The sequence below is a fragment of the Lissotriton helveticus genome, chromosome 7, assembly GCF_964261635.1.
Source record: "Lissotriton helveticus chromosome 7, aLisHel1.1, whole genome shotgun sequence".
NCBI classification, from domain to species: Eukaryota; Metazoa; Chordata; class Amphibia; order Caudata; family Salamandridae; genus Lissotriton; species Lissotriton helveticus.
Genome location: NC_136068.1, coordinates 586,792,042 through 586,813,548, shown reverse-complemented (window position 1 = coordinate 586,813,548; position 21,507 = coordinate 586,792,042). Strand labels below are relative to the sequence as shown.

Here is a 21,507-nt window from a genome sequence, read left to right as displayed (position 1 = left end):
TTGAAGAAACTGCACTTCGCTTCCAGCACGACTTCAGAGGCATCCTCGAGAAAGTGCTTTGGGGATTGAGAAGCCCCAGCCCCGAGCAGCTCCTGCACCGAAGACCAGCCCTCCAGCATCCACGAGATCTGCGTGGGGCCCTTTTGCTTGGTTGCTGCTCGATGCGTTGTCTGGTCACTTGCTGGCTGGCTAGTGACCTCCTAGACGACGATCCACGAAATTTACACTGCTGGTCTGGTTGCTCCAGACTGGCCCTTGCTCCCCTCCAAAAGAGGAGCACCCCGGACCTTCCTGGTCCGCACCAGACGCCTTTTCCACTCACCGCGTGGGTTGCCTTTGCCAAGGCCTCTTGACTCCAAATCCGGATCCGACACCGCCGACAGCGAGAGCCTGCGTGGGGCAGCTCGTGCCTCCATCCTGGTCGTCGAAGACACCTCCTGGTCCACGTGGCTGCAAGAGACAAGCGTCCACTCTTCACCTGATCGCGACGACAGCACCTGGTTCCCTCCTGGTTCCACACCGGTCACTGGCTAGTGACTTTGAACACTGTCCCCTCTGCTTTCAGGTCCTCTTCTTCCTCGATCCACCCGTGGATCGCACCGGACATCTTCCTCCTGGTCGCCTGCAGCATCTTTCTTCAAGGCTCCATAGACTTCGACGCGGAAACCCGACACACTTTGACACCTATGCGCCCGTGGGTGAGGTAGCAAGAGCATTTCGGTGCTCAAGGGTAGATTGACTCTCTTAGTGTCCAGGTATCCTGTCGTTTTAGTCTTAACTAGTAGGAACTGTCTTTTACTTACCTTTTCGTAATTTGTTCTGCCCATTGACTTTGTTCCGCATCTCGCGTGTGAGGTCACACTCTGCACACGCGTCCCGTGGGCCTCCTGCTACTTACCCAAGGTTAGGGTAGTGTAGTCACAGCGATCCTACAGCCTCTGGGCATCTCCATTTCTTCTATCGATTTCCTTATACCATTTACTTAGTATATGGTTTGTCGTGCCCCTAGGGCACCATTGTAATTTGTGCAACTTATTATGTTTTTCTTAAAGAGATTGTTTTGTAAATCTTTTTATTATTATGGCACAAGAGGAAAATATACATAGACATAACGGGTGTCAATGAATGAAACACAGCACAGTCGTGGACGGGCAAATTAAGGTACGAAATAGTGTACAGTCATAAGAAACTGAAATCAAATGCAGCGTGAACCAAAAGCAAGCATTGGACAGCACCGACATCCATCACCAATCAACAACACCCGCCCACCAGAAGTACAGGATATACGGAGCAAACATGGGACACCCGAATGCTCTGTAGGGAAAAACAGGAGAATACGCACACATCTCTTGTGAAGAAGGAAAAGGGGAAATAGAGAGGTCATAGAAAATAACAAAAAAAAAAAAAAAATCCCCCCCCCCACGCTACACCCCTGCCGATGGCTACGACCTAACCCCACTAGCAGCGTGCCTGTCGCCCCCTAAACTACACCCCAAGGAAGGGAAAAAAGATGGAGGAGGAGAACGTAACAAATCAGTAAGAGCCCCCTGACTCCCATCACCCGGCAAAAGGTAAACACCCCGTACCAGAACGTTAAGCAAAGTATAGCAAATCAAGAGACCTTTCGTAGGGGAATGGCAAGCAAAAAGGAGAACATCCCGCCGGATCCCCGGCACCACCGAAATATCAAATCCGTCCCGCATTCAGCACACAAAGAAGTCAACACTTAGAACCACGCCTGGCTCTCGCTCCCAGAGATGTAACCCATCAAAGACAAAAGAAATATTGCTTCAATGTCCAATCAAATTCGACTTTAACCCGCACGTGCCATCACAGAAACCCCCTCAAGTACCAATGAGTGGTCGCAATTTTCACACGGAGCAAACTGGGGAATAAGAAACAATTGACATACAATAATGCAAGTCATACAGTGCCACATGACGCTAGACGCAATACTATTACAAGCGTGTCCCACATTGTCACCGCCCAAACAAGCACTAGAAAGCACCAAAGCACTCAGCCCTGACCCGCACGATCAAGTGAAGAGACAAAGTCCAGCCGGCCATCCGCCATCTTGGGTATTTCAGGAGACCAGGGCGACCAGGATAGTTCGTTGGACCGCCCACGACAGCCGGACGGGAACAACAATGTGAAGGCAAAGTCAATGTGAAAATGCACCCTGCACGACTGTAAGTCCCCAATGTGTGATATCTGGTACAATAACACCAAGTCCGGGAGAAGAGAAAGAGGCATCCCATCAATCCACTGCTGAAATGGCGGCATTTGTCTCACAGCATCTAGTGAACGGTCAATCAGGCCGAAAGCATCACCACCTGAACGATCCTCCTGCACAATAGCATCCAGAGCGCTCCCCGCGGTCTGCATCTGATGGTGCAAGGCAAAATGCAAGTCCGATATGGCCGCCATAACATCCCCCAGTCGCAGTTCCGTCGTCTCGCCCCCAGTAGCGGCAGTCGCGCCCTCCAGCAAAGCTCCGACACGCCAGGTCAACCCAAGGCAGGCGTCTGAGCGCACCATTTTCGTGGCCCCCGCAGGATAACACAGGATATATCCGTTCAGTACGGTTTGCGCAGGGCACACAGGCACAGAATCACAGGCTGGGAGGGGGGGTTGTCGTCACACGACCGCAGGAGGCAGCAGAGCAAGCATCACCATTGCTGCGGCAGCGTGCGGGAGTAGCCAGCAAAGATCGACAAGATCCGAGACTCCATCCTCCCAGACCGGCACTTCTGGCGCACTACTTGCCGTTGTTGTTGCATTCAGGGCCGGGCGCGCCTTCACTCTAGACCCCGGCTTCAGGGAGGGGCGGGCCGCAAACATCGAGATCATGTATCTCCAGCTGGGAAGCCGTCAGAGCTCCCGGGCGCGCATGGATCCGCGCCGCTCCATCTCAGCCGTGCGGGAGGACTGCAAGGGCGCCGGTTAGGAAGCTGATTGTGGTGGCGGGGGACAGCGGCCGACGGAGCCGAGAGTCCGAGCGGCCATCTTGGTCCGCGACCTGGCTCCTCCTCCCTTAAAGAGATTGTTATGTGCTTAGCCCTCTGATCTCATAAAGAGTTCAGAGGTGTATGTTATTAATAAATAGACTGTTTATTTTTCATAACCTGTGTGGTGTCCTTTCATCTGGTATTCAAGGGGTTATATGTAGTAAAATAGCTGGCTTCACATGCCAAAAGAGTTTAGCCTAAGACTGCTTTGTCCATGCTACCATTAGGATAGCTGGTCTATAAGGTTGACTTACAACCAATCACCATAAGGGTTGTTTGGACAGATACAAGGTGATCATTAGAACTAGTGAGCATCATATATCGGGCCAACTTCTCGCAGTGACGAGCTCAGCTCGTCATGAGCACACGAGAACCGTGGCTCATAACGAGCTCAGCTCGTCATAAGCGTGGGAGGGGTTAAAAGTTAGAAATGTTCCTGTTTAGGTGTAATTCAGGACCTTGCAGAAAGGGAAAGGTACTTTAACGTTAATGAAGATCAAAGAAGAATCTATGTTTTATAACCTCGCCATGTTGTCTAGATCTTCAACACATTGTGACAATCAAAATAATGCTTGGTGCCTAAAGGAGAGGCAGCTAAACGAAACTAATGGCTTGTTTTTGTAGTTCTGACATTGGTAGAGACAAGGGGCCATAGGCTATTCGCATTTATACTTTTTACACCGTGACACTGGAGAAGAGCGATACGTTGGTTTGGGTTCTTGACCAAAATACATCTGGGCTAATACCATCCTTCGACACAGCTGTTCATTGTTTTGCTTAATATCTCGCTTAATATTTCATTTTATTTCTTTATTATATTCCAGAGTTTTCGGAATTCCAGTATATTTTCACCTAATCTTGTTGTACATGATTTTGTAATTGGATAAATTAGACCTCCAGGCCTAAATATCAATGAGCTGCAGGGAGGGATATATATTCATGCAGATAGTTATTTCTAATTGCGGGTAAGGTAAAGACTCAAGGTTATGTAATATTCATATTTGAGTACGTACACTTTTATTTTGGAAGAAACATGGCACTGCATAAACTAGAAGAGAATCGGCATTAATGCTCGTCTCTTACAATTTGATATGTTAAAAGGGGGTCACTCGCCTCATGACACCTTTGGTATGTATGTACTGAGATTTAATTTCACGTTACTGACCAGTAGTCTATGATCCCTAATGTTTTGATTTTGATACATACAGAAGTAAACCAGTGAAAGTCACTTGGGTTGTTGCAATTTATAACTATTTCTGTGATTTTGCATGGTAAGAGAGTTATCAAGAGCAAGCCTATTCAGTGTGTATACACATTTGTATTTAACTTTAAGTCCAGAAATTGCACAGTAGTCTTTTAAAACAATTTGACGATTGAACATATACACAGCCAGAGTTTGCCTATGAGCATTTGAAATGTTATGGATTATTTTGGACTGGATTGAATCCGAAAGGCATGTGACTCCAAAAAAAAGAAAGCATCGTAATAATCAAATAACCCGCCCCCTAAACTGGTTTACTAATGTGCTATCAGTCTTTTGGCCAAATAATGCAAATCAAATCATCTTATTGTTAACTACTAGCTTAAAGAGCAAGCTTCAAAGCCTATAGATAACACCTTCGCTACCTCGTCACAGAGCCCCCAATCCAGGAATGCCTCAGCCCAGTCACCTGATCTAAATCATGTTCTCAGTCCGCCCTAGCCAGTTTTACGACCCTCAAAGGCTAATTCACGATTACCCAGCCCGCTCAGTAAGAGGGAAACGAAAAGCCAGTGCAAACAAAGAAACAAACTCAACACAATACACCCAATTCACAAGTCTGGCTTTCGATCAGCTCCAAGCAACTATAGGCTGATAGCCTTACTTGACAACGAGGCTAAGTCCTTTGCCAGCCTTCGCTTTGAAGACCAGAGACGCTGGGCCAGTGGTTCCCAAACTTTTTCATCCTGCGGCTCCCTGGACCGTTAGGCCGTTGGCCACGGCTCCCCATTATGCTCCTTATGTTTGACGGGGGTGTATACCCAGCCATAGGGGTCGTCCATTTTTCTCCCTGAAAATAATTGGTATTAAGCTGCTGAAGGTATTATAATCAAAGATGTGGGGCTCACTCCTGGGAACCAAATGGAGGGGAAGAAGGGTGGGGGACCAAGTAATTAATGATCATCTGCACCTTTTGTGAGGTTGCTAGGTGTAAGAGTGCAGCTATTGTGTTTCATAAATAGTAAAGCACAATGGATATGTGTAGAATGAAGTTGCAGATGGCTGCACTTTACTAAACCAGGGGCACTCGGATCATGCAGAGGGCAGGGCAAAGCAGCCCTTACATTTCTTGGATGCAATGGAAGATCTGGAATGCGCTCTGGGGGCTCTTTGGCATGCATTGGCTCTGCTAGCCCTATGATTGGCACTGCCAGGAGGGGCGTGGCTTGGACGCCGATCCGGATGGCGGCGTGAGCCCACAGCTCCGTGCCTGATCCCTTAATAATCCTGTAATCCCTCGCTCCTGGGCGAGCACAAAGCCCAGGAACCGAGATCTGGTCACCGGACACGCCACGGGTGACGATCGTGTGTCAGCAGGTGGCCGTAGACGGAGGGGAGAGCGAGGAGCGGATTGCGGTGCCCCGGGACTGAAGACAAAGAGCCCAAGATGGCGACCGTGCCAAGCAGGGGAGCCTGAGAGGCAGGGCGCCGAGGACCGCGGCTGCGGGCAGCGGTCCGAGGTCACAAGCGGGCGCAGCCCAGCCTGGCTGGCTGGAGAAGAGAGACCGCGGGGGAAGTGCGGAACGGGGGCCTCCCAACACGGAGTCGTGGACTGGGTGCCCATCCCCCCACCGCTGGAGCCGGCGGCCATAGCGCCAGGGACACGACATCTGCGGTGCTCGGGACCCTGACCAGGCGCTGAGGAGCTGGTCGCGGCGCAGCACAGAGGCATTGAAGAGGCGGACCCGGACCGCGAAGGGTGAGGAGCGGCCGAGGGGGGAGAGCGCACGACCTGGCCGGCCGACTGCGACAGGTCGCAGAGAGGCCACGGACTGGTGCAATTGGTGGGGAGCCGGCCAGGGGAGCAGGACCAAGGCGGCGAAGGAGGACCGCTGCACTGCACCGCCGGGAGGACGCACCCGAGCCCAGTGGGGGCTGTGATGCATTGAGAGCCTGAGGGGGCGCAGTGGACTATTGGCCTTAGCGCTTGTCGGATCCCGGTGAGGAGGGGAAGCGCGGGCCGACGGAGCCCTTGGGTGGTGTGGACCCTGTTGGAGCGGGCTCGCCAGGAGAACCAGGGACGAGCTCGCCCTGAGCGTGGTGGTGCCTTCTTGAGCGGGGTGCGAGCTCTCTGGAGGGGGCGGCCATATTCTGGGCAGACGCTTGGGCCTGGGGAGTGCAGGGAAGACTCGAGGGGCAGCGCCCAGCAGCGGGTACTTTGGAATAGCCAGACAAGCAGGGGCCACACAGCGGTGATACACGCAGATACCCTGATGGCCGCCACTGGCAGTACTGGGAGTGCGGACGGTGGAGGCGGATCGCTGGCCATGCCGAACGCAGACGGGGGGGCCCCAGCAACGCAGGAAGCGTCAGCGCAGGAACTCCGACTGAACGCGCGGCTGGATGGCATATTGGATGCGATCACGGCAACCAAAGAATCCCTACACCACGACATTGCTCAGGTGGCCACAGGATTGGGCCTGCTGAAGGCGGACCACGCAAAATTGTCCGACAAAGTTAAGGATAATGAACAACGGCTCCTAGAACTGAAACCGGCGGTGGTCACTGTGGAACGCAACTTGTCTGATGTCATGGAGAGGCTAGCGACGCTGGAGAGACGGGCGGAGGACTCCGAAAGCCGCAATAGGAGGAACAACATACGGGTGGTGGGCCTGCCAAAAAAAATTGAGGGTGAAGATGCTGTGGCCTATATGGAGGATTGGTTGAAAACGGTCGTGGCCCCGGAGGGCTTATCTCCGTTCTTCTCCCTGGAGCGAGCGCACAGGGTCCCGACTCGCCCGCCCATGCAGGGGCGCCCCCCACGGCCGATGGTGATCAGACTCTTGCACTTCAAGGACCGGGACTTCCTGATACAGAGAGCACGCTCGGTGGGCCCCTTCAAGGTAGACAACAGTTCGGTCACGATCTTTCCAGATTATACGCAAGAGGTTCAGAGGAATAGGGCGTCGTTTCTGGCCGTGAAGAAAGAGCTGAGAAATGAGGGTATTCAGTATTCCCTACTCTTCCCGGCCAAACTGCGAGTGATCATGGATGGGGCGACCCAATTCTTCCAGACCCCCGACGAGGCGTGGTCTTGGTTGGAGTTGTACCGCGCTGGCACTGATCGCCAACAAAAAGGCGAACGGGAACGACAGAAGCCGGTGCGAGTCCGGAAGTCCCAGGGCATTCGCAAGAAGAACAGACTTAAACAGGCACAGCGGGCTGCCGAGATGGCGGAGGACAGAAAGGGGGCGCTGGTGGCAACGGCGTTCATCACGGGTTCGCAGCAGGAGAAAGAACTGGAAGACTCGGACTCGGAAGTGGAGAGCAGAAAATCTGGGGAGGAACTGTCTGAGGTAGACAACGTTGTGGGACCGAAGGTCACCCCGCAGACGGCGGATGGACTGTTCAACGAGTGACAATGGCTGAGTGGGCCTGCAATGCGGCTCCTGCTGGAGCGGACTATCTGGGGTGTCTGGCGGACCGACAGGTACTCTGTTGTGACAGTAATAAGGGATCTAGGGCTTAGAGCGGGGACACAGTTTGCCCCGGGTCGGCCCGGACCTCCCCTCATTGCCCTTAAGGCCTTCTGTGGTGACGACCACAGTATAGTGGACTGAGTGTGATGTTTTTGGTTTGGATGGGGCCTGATGCTTTGTTATTGGGTCCTGTTCTGGGGAGTGTGGTTGGAAAAGTTTTTGGGGATGTTTTACGTTGGGGAGAAAGCTGCCGCGATGTGGGGGTTCAATTGATGTTGCTGACCTGGAGAGGGAATTGCAGCAATGGGAACGTTACCTGATTTAAAAAGCCTTACATGGAACGTCCGTGGACTACGTACGATGTCCCGGAGAAGCAAGGTGCATGCTTACTTGGTAAGGCGAGGCATCCAGATTGCATTATTGCAGGAGACCCACCTGACCAAGCAGGAATGTGCTGCGTTGCAAAAGAGATGGCGAGGTCAGGTGTTTGGCACAACATATTCGGCATTTGCTAGAGGAGTACTGATATGGGTGAGAGCGGGAGTTCCATTTCAGGTTACGAACCAACTAGTGGACCCTGAGGGCCGATTTGTGGTAGTGGAAGGCAGGCTGTATGGCCGGGAGGTGGTGCTGAGCAGTGTCTATGTCCCTAATGTGGACCAAGCCCGTTTCTTTGATAAACTCTCCGGATTAATGGCGCACTTCCTGGCGGGCCCCATTATAGTGAGCGGAGACTTTAATTCCATCACGGATGTGGCACGGGATAGATCACACCCTCCGCTGGCCGACTCTCCGGTACGGAGGTTGGCCGCGCACAGGAAAGATTGGCAGGAGAGGTGGGGCCTAGTGGATGTGTGGAGGGAACAACACCCCGGAGTTAGGGACTACTCCTTCTTTTCAGCACTGCATGCATTACATGTTAGAATAGACTCTATACTTTGTAGCAGTAGTATGGCAGCACTGATAACACATACGGAGTATCTGGCCAGGACCATCTCTGACCACAACCCCTTAATGATGACAGTACGATGGCAGCGGGTGAGATCTGCAGTACCGACATGGAGGTTGCGCCCTGACACATTAGAGGATCCAGTGTTTAGCTCCACGGTCCAGCAGGGCATCGAGCAGTATTTTGAGGTGAATGAGGGTACGACCACCGCGAGATCGGTGGAATGGGATGCGATGAAGGTGGTGGTGAGAGGAGTATGTATGGGTAGATTTTCGAATGTCAGAACGACGGTAGTGGCGGATCTGGAAAAAGCAGAAAGTGCGCTACGGGACCTAGAGCGGCGCAGGCCAGAGCGACCGGAATTACAGGACAGGCTGCTGGAGGCGAAAGAAGTAGTGGCAAAGGAAACGGAAAGACTGAGATGCTATGATTACAAGTTGTATCTTACCAAAGTGCACGGGGAGAGGGATAAGGTGGGCACGCTACTTGCCAAACTTGCCAACCTAGAGGCAACCCGATCATGAGCATTAAAACGGGGACAGGGGAAGTGGTCTATACCCAGTCTGCGGTCTTGAATCGCTTCCAATCCTACTATACGACTCTGTATGAGAGCCAGTTGGGGGGAGATGGAGCTAGGATAGATGAATACCTGGAGGCTGCTCGGCTCCCGACATTAGATGATGAGACTGCGAAGGATTTGGGCGGCCCGATAACTCTGTCGGAAATTCGGGTGGCCATTAAACAGATGGCTAGGAATAAGACGCCGGGGGTGGACGGCCTACCGGTGGAATTTTATGCGAAATTCATAGATATTTTGGCTCCAAGACTCTTGGTGGTTTATTCAGAAGCCCAGACCTTGGGACGCCTCCCCCAATCAATGAGGGAAGCCTTAGTGGTGCCGTTGTTGAAACCAGGGAAGGATGCCACAGAAGTGACTTCATATAGGCCCCTGTCCATGCTGACAGTTGATTACAAGATCTTAAGCCGTATTCTGGCGACTAGATTGCTGCCACACATGACCACATTGGTCCATGAGGACCAAGCGGGGTTCATCCCCACCAGAAATACGTCCCTCAATATCCGCCGCCTGATCCGTATACTGGATGCCGCCCAAGCCCTGGACAATAGACCCGCAGTGTTATCAGTGGATATAGAGAAAGCCTTTGATAGCCTAGAATGGCTATATCTTGATAAGATCCTGGAGAAGTTTGGCCTGGGGGAGGGCTTTGGCCGCTGGACGAGGGTCCTCTATGCTGATGCAACGGCCAGGGTCAGACTGGGACAGGCAATCTCGCCCGCGTATCCGGTGCGCAGAGGGACGAGGCAGGGCTGCTCGCTGTCCCCTCTCCTGTTCGCTTTGGCGATGGAACCATTGGCGGCGCAGGCGCGGACTGGAGTACTGTACCCAGGAGTATGGGGCAACGAGGGAATCCGTCACATCTCGCTGTGTGCGGATGATCTGCTGCTCTACTTGGAGGACACGGAAGGCGCCCTCGATGGGGCGACGGAAATGCTCTCCCGGTTTGGCAGGTTGTCGGGCCTTAGGGTGAACTGGAGTAAAACCTGCATTTTCCCGCTGAAGGGGAACGTGTCGTATCCCCCTCTGACAATAGATGTGATCTGGGAGGGCTCCTGTTTCACCTACCTGGGGGTCCGGGTTTATCATGAGGTTGCTGACCTACTGGAGGGAAACATAGGCCGTTGCATAAGGGGGCTGCGGGGCTGTATGACTTTCTGGGCCTCTCTCCCCTTGTCGGTGCAGGGCAGGGTAGCGCTGCTGAAAATGGTGGCACTGCCGCGGTTGCTTTATTATTTCCGCACCTTACCGATATGGATCCCTCTGAGGATTTTCAGAGAGTTGCGATCGATGGTAGTTGCCTTCCTTTGGGGCCACGGAAGACGCAGAGTGGCGCTGCAGACTTTGTATAGACCCAAGCTTGAGGGGGGGATGGCGGTCCCCGATTTTGAGCTGTACTACCTAGCGGCACAGCTCCAGATCTTGACGCAGAACGTCGCGAGAGAGTTCAGGGGCCCCAACGAGGGACGGGGAAAAGGTATTCAGCGGCACATCCTGTCCTACATTGTGATGCAGCAGAAGCTGCGATTGGGCGATCTCACGATTGAAGAGAAAACCCTCAGGTCGTGTTGGCTTAGGAGCCTGAGGAGAGCGGGATCTGCCCGCCCATACGCTCCGGAGATCCCCATAGGAATGCTGACGGCACTGCCTCATGGAGGAGATTGGTCTCCGTTGGCGGAATGGGAAGATTGCAGATGGTGGGAGATCTCTATGCTGACGGGGTATTGGTTCCCTATCGGGTGCTGCAGGACCAGTTTGGGCTTGCGGATGGGAGCTACCTCCTGCATGCCGCAGTGACAACGGCGATACAAAAACACTGGCAGGGGGGACTGGGCGAACCAGATACGACTATGGCCTGCCAGTACGTCGTGATGGCTGCGGGTACGGTAAAGGCGGTGACCTGCCTCCATTCGAGAATGCTGAACGAGGGTCTTGCACCGTTGGCCGAGCTGAAGGGAAAATGGGAGGACAGCATAGGTAAGCCCATACCAGATCCGGTTTGGGGCCATCTTTGGAAGAGGGCATGGAAGGGTTGCAGGAACGCCCGCTTCCAACAGGTACATTTCTTCATATTGCATAGAGCATACCTGACACCAGGGAAAATCAGACGGCACTTTCAGGTGCAGAATGCAGCGTGTCCGAGATGCTTAGTGCCTGCAGTCGAGTTAGACCACATGCTGTGGGGTTGCCCGCGGTTGGGGACATACTGGGCGGAGGTGGGAGAGCTCTTGAATGCGGTCACGGAAAGGGCGGTGGACTTTGATATGGCTGCGTGCATATTGCTATGGTTCCCACACACAGCGAAGACCAAAAATACGAGCAAGTTTATTGACCTAGGACTTATTCTAGCGCAAAGGGAGATTACCTGGCACTGGAAATCCAGGGAGGGCCCGTCTGTTCGTAGATGGTCGAATGAGCTGCGAAAATGGTCCCAATGTGAGAGTGTGATTAGAATGCGGCAGGCTACGCGGACCGGTAATGAGAAGAGCCTAGAGCTTGCGAGAGCGTGGGAAATGATTGTGCAGGACCTGAACGACTATTTGACCAGGGATGAAGAGGAGTGAAGCCTGGGCGGGGCGGTTCCATGAGGCTAGGAAGGCCAAAGCTTGACCCCGATGAGCAATTTGACATCTTTTTGGGACCCACAAATACCACCCACATCAATGGCAGCAGGGGAGGGTGGGGGGGGGGATAGATACTGGGACACTGCAGACACATCAAAGGGGGCATCCGCAACAGGGGAACCCACCAGATCACCAGCAGTCGGTGGTAGGGAGACACAGAGGGGTAGGTGGGGAATGGATGATATTAGACGCAATCGGACGACAGCTATAATAGAGAACCAGTGTAGACCTGACTGGGTGGATACTGGGGACCCAGGCGTAGCCTTAAGTGAAGTGCCGGAAGTGTCGGCGGGGGGGGGAGTTTTGTTAGGCAATAAAAGCAGATACATGATTGTGCTGTTGACCGGATGTCCTCACGGCCAATGGGAGGAACAACCTGATGGAAATTGTTGGTGCGCCGCCCAGCCTCCGGGATGTGGGCTGAATGGCCGTGTACTATTTTACCACAATATGGGGCCTCGAGTTGTGAGAGGATGACTGGTCGTTGGACCTTGAAGATTGTCTATAATTCTGCAATAAAAACAAATAAAAAAAAAAAAATGATTGGCACTGCCAGCCCAGAAATGTGCATTGAAAGCCCTGTGAGATGTACTGGCAGATCTGGAATGTGCATTGTCGGCATTATGATGTGTGCTGGCAGCCCTGGATCTGGAGCAGGATTCTCCCTGCTGCCTTAGTACTTAAAGCTTTACTGTTCTGATTATTGTTGCGCTCCTATCCTACTATCAGTGTCACACCATGCCCTGTTTACTACACTGCACAATAAGCGTTGCTACATCATTTCCACTGAGTTTACAGAGCAGGCTACTTCGAAGAGTCGAAGATCGACTTCTATATTCTTGGGAGCACAGCTCTACCTGCATCAAGTAAAGTAAACTGCACTGTATTAATGAATGTAAATGTCAATTTACGATGCTTCTGCAGCCCGTTTGTATTGTGTCATTCTAGTCTGGGAGGCGCACAAAATCTGGCTTGTTCAAACAGAACATTCAAAGCAGTGACATATATAAGAAAACAATGTCCACCGACTATTGGGGTGACACTGTGCAAACTTTTTACAAGAGGTTTGGTTCAAAACAATCTGTGGCGCACATGTGGAGGGCGGTGCTGGATGTGTCTAAATGCCCAGGACTTGATGGAAGATTGAAAGGCAATCACTGCCCTTGCACCGCTCACTGTGTTTAAAATTTGCAGAATAGAAAATTATGAAAGCAAAGTACAAGAGTCAAAGGCATGTCAGGAAATGGAGATCAATGAGTGGGTGGTGGGGCCTGTAGCCAGAGGGCAGCACACACTACTTGGTCTGTGCAAGGAGGACATGGATAAAAGTGACGACGCCAAAAATCCTGTGATTCTGGGCAAATCACTTAATCTCCCCATGCCTAACAAAAATGAATTTGTGTCCTCATGTAACGTAATTGGTGCTATGTAAAGCGCTCTGATACCCGATTCGGTTTGGGTCAAGTTTGTGCTATATAAAACTCTGGAGAAAAAAAAAAAGCAAATGTCATCATGTTAATGACGAATAGCAGCAGTCATAGACAAGTATTGTGCTCAAACCATAAATCTGGGAAGCAAATGCACACCATTTGCATGCTAATCCAGGGTTAGTCTATCCAAAATGGCTATGACCCACAGGCTTTGCACAGCTCTTAGCAGCAGAAACATAAACCTACTGAGATTATTCTATAATATTTGTATAACACTACTAGTGGCCACAAGTTTTCACCCGCTTGCTTTTGCATGCTGTCTGCACCAGAGATGGCTTCCAGGCGCTGTGAATCATTATTTTCAAGTGGCCGTTGTGTGTAAAAGCAGGCTGTATGCAAATATTTCCTTGTACTTTTAGTGTGCAAGACATTTTATTTCCTCCATCTTAAGGTACACCTCCGAGTCTCATTCCAGGCTCACTGACCTAAATCCCGGCAACCCCGTCTACCTGCTTGCAGACCTTGTGTGACCCACTCAGGCCCCGTCCTTCTCCCCAGAAAGGCTCCGCCTGAACTGCTAATCAAGGTGCTGCAGCGCTTACCCTTTTCCGGCCTCCAGAACCCCTGCTTTTGAACTGCAAGAATAAACCGCCACGGTTTACAAGTCCTTGTGTGCAGCATCCTGACTTTCACCCCTGGTATTAACCTTATTGTCTATCAGTCAGTGGTTCCTAAACTGTGTGCTTGGTGCACATCTTTTCGCGGCGCCGCTGACAAGTTTTGATGGCGCACTGGGGTGCCGCGGCGCACAGATTGGGAACCACTGCGCTGGGCTGACTCCAAAAAATCAAACTGGCTTTGTAGCAAACTTAGGCACACTGACCAACCTCTTAATATAATAATCCACATTTGTATAGCGCACAATCACCCGTTAGGGTCTCTAGGCGCTGGGGGCCGTCGGGAAGATTAAGCAAGCTATTGCCCAGAGTCGCATGGTGCTGGGCTAACCTGCCGCCGGAGCCGGGGATCGAACCGTGATCCCCAGATTCCAGCGTCAGTCGCCCTGGCCGCGGCGCCACACCTCCTCCCTTAACCTCTTAGCCATATCAATTCTCATCTATAAAGCAAAAATATTGTCTACATCACTTATTTGCTGCTTTGTGGATATCAAAGCAGCCTTCGAGTGCATGCCGACGGAGGCACTTTGGGTTAAACAAACAAAATGGGGAATACTGGCCAAACTACTGGATCCATTACCTAGCTGCACACCAATACCTTTATTCAAGTCAAGCTTTGTGCCGGCTCTCACTTATCCAGAAAAATACTGACGTCGAGGGGAGTTAAGCAGGGGTGTGTGCTGGCTCCACAGCTCCTCAACCTGGTTTTAGCTGACCTCTTAGTATAAACAGTCACCCGCCTAGGGTCGGCGGTGCTCATATCCGCAATCTCCCATATGCGGACGACAAAGGTGCTGCGATTGCCAAAAACGTAATCCGCAGTACAGATCCGATTAGAGCTTGGCCTCCTCAATTACCAAATGCTAAGTGCATGTGCTTTTCTCAACTTATGCCACAGGCTGAGACAGGCCAGAGCCTCCTCCCCGGAGTCCTTGTTATGGACAGACATCAGCTCCAGTAATCCAGGTGGTTCTCATCGTCGATCCCTTAATGATTGCACTCTGCAATTGTCAACAAGCAAATTGTGGAACCTTAACCCAAGCAAAAAAGCGTTTAAATTAAGTATTAAGAAGCAAATCCAACTGTGCTCCTACGCGTCAGACCGGGCAATTCTAGCAAAACACAAGCATGCATGGGCAGTAATTCACTATCAGTCGATCTCTCCCCCGCCATACCTTGCTTGCAGCTACTCCCTGCACTTAAAACTGAATTTAATTTTTTGGTGCTAAGGCTGGGTGTGTGGCACTTCTTGAAACATTTAGCTCCCTGGTTGCGCTCATCAGACGAGATTGTATGTAGGACTAGTGGGGCACTAGACAAATCAATGGAGCATGTTGTATGCATCTGCCCAGCATTAATGGACTTGTGCAGATTAAAACTGAAACCTGAGTGGAACAAACAGGGAGTCCAGTCCTGCAGGTAGGACATCATAGCGGCACTGAACCCAGAGAACACGGCCCTAAACATCAGTTTGGCTAACTGCATCCACCTTGCATACCCCAAGTTCAGGCAGCCTATCAGCCACTCGGAAAACACAGCTCCCCAGATGTCAACATGATGAAGCAGCTATTATAGGTGGATGCAACAACGGCTAACAATTCCAGTAGCCTTTGCCGTAACTCTATTTTCTTAACCTGGTAATTTATCAAGTTTCACTTTAGTTTCTAAACCTCAAAATCATTCCCATAAGCCTCACAGCTTACTTCGGGGTAGGTTTTACTTCATTCAAGTGCTATTTTATATGTAACGAAGTGCACTAGTTTAATTTTGAAAGACTGGTTAGATGTTAAGAACTGTGGAATCCTTTTCGCAGGATTGAAACATTAAGTTGCGGGATCGAGTGGAAATAAGTAACGTCAATTGACCGCTATAGATCTCTGTAACCCTGAAATCCACACTAAACCGTGGTAGCACAGCGTGGAACAAGCAAACTCGCCCCACAGTTTACCATTGACTGCACTCGCTGATTAACTTTATGATAATGCTGCACCTGTTTACTAAATGGCAGTTCTCTTTTGTTAAGTTTAAATGTATTTATTGTTTTTCCAAGAAACAAATACGTTCTCTTTTTTTAAAAGGACATTTTTATCTAATTGTGAATGTTAACATTCAATTTTCACATTCTCCTTGATTGCGACCGATGCAGCACAGCGTGAAGTGTTCAATCAATGTTTTCTATACATATTGTAATGACTTTCCGATAATCAAACAAAGATTATTGTAAATAATCTTATTGCAGCCTTGCAGAAACCATGATGCTCCTTGCATAATTGTACGCTGATCCAACACTTATTATGCTGAGTAAACATTATTCAATAACCCAATGACAATGTTTGAAAACATCTTGTAAACAGGGCATAATTTACCAGTAAGGCAAAAAGGTAATCATGCACTGAAATGAGAGAACCTGGAACATTACAAAAAGTATACATGTTCACCCATTATTTGTATGTGATTTAATTGTCTATTAAAACAGTTTCATGAAGGAGCAAGGACAACATGAAAATGTGATTAAGGCTAATTCCATTGTTAGGTTAGCTTATTTGCGTGCAACTCTCAATCCACCCCTGCAATTTCTCAAACCAAATCATAAATCTATATTCTACCTAGGTAAAAAGATAAACATTGACGTATGAATACTTTGTTAAACACGTGTCATTTAAAGCTTCAGCACGCCATAGTAGCAAGATGTTTGTATTATTTGTGGGGTTGGAAGTGTTAACTTTTGTATTATTTCTCTTCTCTTGGTCCAGTTTAGTTTTCAAGATGGCCCATGACATCCTCTCTCCAAACAATGGCTTGTTCTCTGATGAAGAGGAGGCCGCTATATTTGAATCCACCAGTGCTGGATTCGGAGCAGGATTAAGGAAGGACCTGCTATCAGACTTCTCAGTTATTTCTCCTGGTATGGCGGCCCCTGCACATGTAAGTAGGCAAAGGGGAAAGGTCTTCAATCTTGTAGTTGGTGTGCGGCGTCCCAGTGGGTTTTTGCATTTTGATGGGGGTCTGAGTATTCTCTTCTTTTTTTTTTTTTTTTTCCGTCTCTCTCCCTTCCTTCTCCCTTACCTCTTCCCAAGGTGTATTGCTGCATTCCACATTTTGGATTGCAGTTAGGATGACTGTTTACTTTTTAAGAGTTCTCCACTGTGGGTAAGGTGTCATAGGGTTGTAAATAATTGGAAAGGGGCTCACTGTCTTTTGTTTAAGCAGTGCAGTGTCACTAATGAAGTGGTGTCTTCTCTAACTCATTATCTTTGGCAGATAGGGTGTCCCATCTGGAGTATCCTCCATCTTGGATGCTTCTATAGCCTTAATTCACAGCTGTCTGTCAGGCCTAGACTAGTACAACATGATATATTTGTGTTTTTTTTGGGGGGGGGGGGTGGAATATTTCATAACATTCCTAATTGATTTGCCACCTTAAACCTAGTCTATAATGTGTGTGGTTGGAGTTTATTAGAAGTTTGTTATAGGGGAGGGGAGTTATCTCGATTTATCTGGACACATGCTCTCTATTCCAGGTTGCAGAAACTTCACAGGTTTTACCGGAGGACGGGAACAGGAAAGTGAAGGTTTTCCTCCGGATACGACCATTCAAGGAGGTCGAGCTGGAAAAGCGTGAGAATCAGGTGCGTGGCTGGGCCGCAGAGGACACCATGTCCACCCATGAAGAATTCGACTGTTGAGGGGGAGAAAATAACACTTATTTTGCTCTCTGAGAGGCTAGAACTATTGGGGGTAAAACAAGGGGTGTTGGTCAATAGATGGTGAATTGTGTTTTTTTAGCAGGATTAGGGAGGGTGAGTTACATTTAATATAGGCACTTGTTTATAGTGCACGCTATGTTAATGGCCTTCTGAGTTGCATCCTTTTATTTTGCTACACTACAGTGAGTTGCCATTGCGCTCTTCAGAGCCGGTATGATGCTCCTGAGCGCTCTGTCTGCTCATTATTCGTGCGTTGTGCTGGGGGCGAGGTGGTGGTGGTGGGGGGGGGGGTGGAGTGAATACCTGATATTGTTTTCGATACAGGGTGAATGTATGCTAGAATGGGGAGACCAATTCTTCAGGACATGTAGACTGGGATGGAGCAGTTGAAATAATCTGGAACAGCCCAACATGATAACTCGGATTAGGAAACATGCACACTGGAACAACAAAAACAGTGGGGTATGGGAGAATGTGACATGGACAAAATACATGGTTATAGGGAAACCTGCATGCTGAGATGGAGAATGCACATGCCCGAAGACGAGTATGAGATGGATTGAATGCTTCAGTCTTTTAACCATTGTTAATTCATCTAGGCACATTCCATTCTCTTATTTTGGTAAACTGTGCCATGAGAGCGGGATAAACCATACACTAAGCCGTTTTTGTCCCGCTTGAACATGGACAGTCCGGAACAAACTGCCAGGCCATGTTTTACCTGAATGTCCATGCAAGCAGCCCCAGATGTGTTTCAACCTTATTGATGAGGGGAAGCTGGCATCATATGGAATAGTGAGCTACGGTACCCACATGAGGACTTAAATAATGTTTTCCCACAAACATGTTGCCCTCTGAAAAACTCAAGTCCACTTGGATCAAAAATACAACGTTTTTACCACATGCACTTTGTACTCTGTGCCTTGCACTCAAGATCACATGGCTCAATGAATAAGTTAGAACTGCATTCATTACGTGTTATTTAAAAAAAAAATCTTACAACTGGGATGCACAGGAATCCATGATGACCGACTTGCTTTATGGATAATCTATTTATAACACATTTGAAGGATGAGGGAAGGTGGCTGTACAGATTTCTTGACTGATGGAAAGCTGCTAAGGCCCGCCTGAATTCAGCTGCCACGATAGAATGTCATTGCTGCCTATGTTCCTTGGTTATGAGTGAGTTCAGTCATCCTTCGTTTTCTTGAGTTGAGAGGACATGAGAGTGCAAACATGCTGCAGTTCAGGAACTGTTATCCGTTTAAGGCACTTGGGCACATTTCAGTTTTTTTGCTTTTTCGAAAAGTGTATAGTTGGGATGAGTGAGTTGGCATTCCCTTCAACTCAAAAGGTTCTTCCCATGTAAGTAATGAAACTTTGTTGTTTTTTTGTCCTTTCAGGGCTGTGTGAATATTGAGGACTCAGAGTCTCTGTTGCTACGAGCTCCTAAAGATTCTTTCACCATGAAGAACAGCGAGCGAGGTGTTGGACAAGGAATGCAACGCTTCACATTTTCACAGGTATGCTTTTGGTGTGTCCTTGTTTTTCCCCAGTTATAATTTTCCTCTTCTTTTCCATGCTGCCACTTCTCAATCATGCAGTGCTGTTTTTGTGAATTGTCTTCAGCCGGTGTTTTTATCTTGAAGTTAAATTTAATTTTTAATTGTTTGAGCATTATGAAGCGTACACCCAGGTGAATTGTATCACTTGATGTAAAATAGTTTGGTTCAACCTCTTTTTGGTATTGGCATCTCATTTGTGAGCAGCTGCGTCTGTTGGGGTGGTAATCTCCCTTGCATAGTATATAGATCTGTGACCTTGCCCTAAGTAATTTGACTGCATTGGAATCCATTTAAAACCGGCGGTTGGAAGTTCAATTTCTCAGAATTACATTTTCAACCCATACTTTTTCAACTGGATAAAACTGAAAAATGGATTCGATGCTCAGGGTACATTAAAAATTGCATACTATAGTAAGATCTTTTCTTAAATTTTTATTAACATCAGCTCAGCAATTAATACAATCAGGAGATAGTGACATCGCATTGCAGTATTCCTTGTTTCACCATCAATGACACATTTATCTTTACAATAGCAACACATTCCATGTCTAAGCCTACCCTATTTCCCTTATAGGCCTCTATATCTGCTAGGCGCCCCATAGCTTCTCCCATTTCATCGGGCACTATATTAAAATCTTATTACTTCTGATCTCGATTTTACCCCATACTTAATTAAAACTGGCCTTATGACCTTGCACCTAATTCGCATAAAATATAAGCATCCCATTAAAATGTGCACACTAGAGATCTTCGAATTTAGTCCACAGCCACAATTATGTTCTTTACGATCTACTAGGAATGCAAATCCAAGGTTTAACCCTAACTGAAATTTCAGGAACTCTCCCCACCTTACTGAATTTGACCTCCCTGAAAGACCATAGAAGGTTGTACAGTTCTGCAAAGAGTTTATTAGCCACTGGGTGGAACTCTTTGGATCTAGGTAACTCAAATCACTTGCTCTAGATTATATAGCACACTTTTCCTTCAACTCCTTTGTGAGAAGTTGGCCTGATATGCAGTGCTCACTATTCTAGTGATCACTATGTATCAGTCCAAACAACCCTTATTGATGATTGGTTGTAAGTCAACCTTATAGACCAGCTATCCTAGTAGCATGGATACGAGCAGTCTAAGGCTAAGACTCTAGAGGGCGTGTTAAGCCAGCTGTTTTACCATCACATTACCCCTTGAACACCCAGTGAAAGGACACCACACAAGTGTTATGAAAATAAACAGTGTATTTATTAGAATCACAACAACCCTGTACTCTTTATGAGGACAGGGTGCTAGGCACACAACAAAACTCTTACGAAAATACTTAAATTAGCACAGTATATACAAATGCCCGAGGGGCACGAAAAACCATATACTCTAAAAGTGGAATGCGCAATTACTAGCAGGTAAGTACAGTACTAATAGGCTTTGGAATCGCTAGGACTTGACTAGGGAATCGTTAGATTACTTCTAGGAGGCCTAGGGGACTCGGGTGCAGAGTGTGCACTCTCACGCGGGATGCGGGACAAAGTCTATGGTAGCTAGTAACGCTAAAGTTAGTGTTCACGGGCGAACCCGACCTGGTAGGGAGAAAACGACAGTGGATCCTGACCCTTGGATAGTGAGGCTATGCTGGGGCACCGAAATGCCGAAGTTACCTAGCCCAGGGGCTGCAGCTGCATATGTCTCAGACGTCGGGAATCCTCGTTGCCGGACCAGGAGCCTGGAAGAAAGATGCTGGCAGGCGACCAGTGAAGATAGTTCGAGTTGATCCAAGCCTGGATCTGGAAGATGGATGACACCTGAAAGCAGAGGGGACCAAGTTCGTGACTACTAGCCAGTAGTCAGTGGGCACCAGGAGGGCACCGGATGGTAGTCACCTCGACTAGGTGAGTGGGCGACGCTGGCTCTGCAGATCTCACGGACCAGGAGGCGTTGTCGGCGACCAGGATGGAGGGGCGAGCTGTCCCACGATGGATGAAGCTGTCGGCGTCTAAGTACCCGGATTGGGCAACAAAGCCTTGGCTAATTAAAGCCCACGCGGTGGACTCAAAATGGCGTCTTGAGTGGACCAGGAGGGTCCGGGGTGCTCCTCTTCGGGTAGGGAGCAAGGGCCAGTCTGGAGCAACCAGACCAGCAGCAGTGATGTCGTCGGGCGTCGTTCAGAAGGCCACAAGCCAGCGGGCTAGTAGCCAAACAACGCGGTGAGCAGCAAAAAGCAGAAGGGCCCCACGCCGATCGTGGAGATGCTGGGGGGCTGCTCTTCGGTGCTGGAGATGCTCAGGGTCGGGGCTTC

General features: G+C 49.3%; 1 protein-coding gene across 4 annotated transcripts in view; it reads left to right on the top strand.

Moving 5' to 3' along the window:
* Positions 1 to 21,507, top strand: part of KIF20A (kinesin family member 20A) — a 190,295-nt gene that overhangs the window by 63,915 nt on the left and 104,873 nt on the right. For 3 of the 4 annotated variants that reach the window (XM_078652718.1, XM_078652720.1, XM_078652717.1), the window contains exons 2-4: positions 16,699 to 16,870; positions 17,467 to 17,574; positions 19,056 to 19,175. In XM_078652718.1, coding sequence (XP_078508844.1) covers positions 16,712 to 16,870; positions 17,467 to 17,574; positions 19,056 to 19,175 — 387 coding nt within the window. In that variant the 5' untranslated portion in view covers positions 16,699 to 16,711. The remainder of the gene's footprint in view (positions 1 to 16,698; positions 16,871 to 17,466; positions 17,575 to 19,055; positions 19,176 to 21,507) is intronic. The other variant, XM_078652719.1, reaches the window with a different exon arrangement.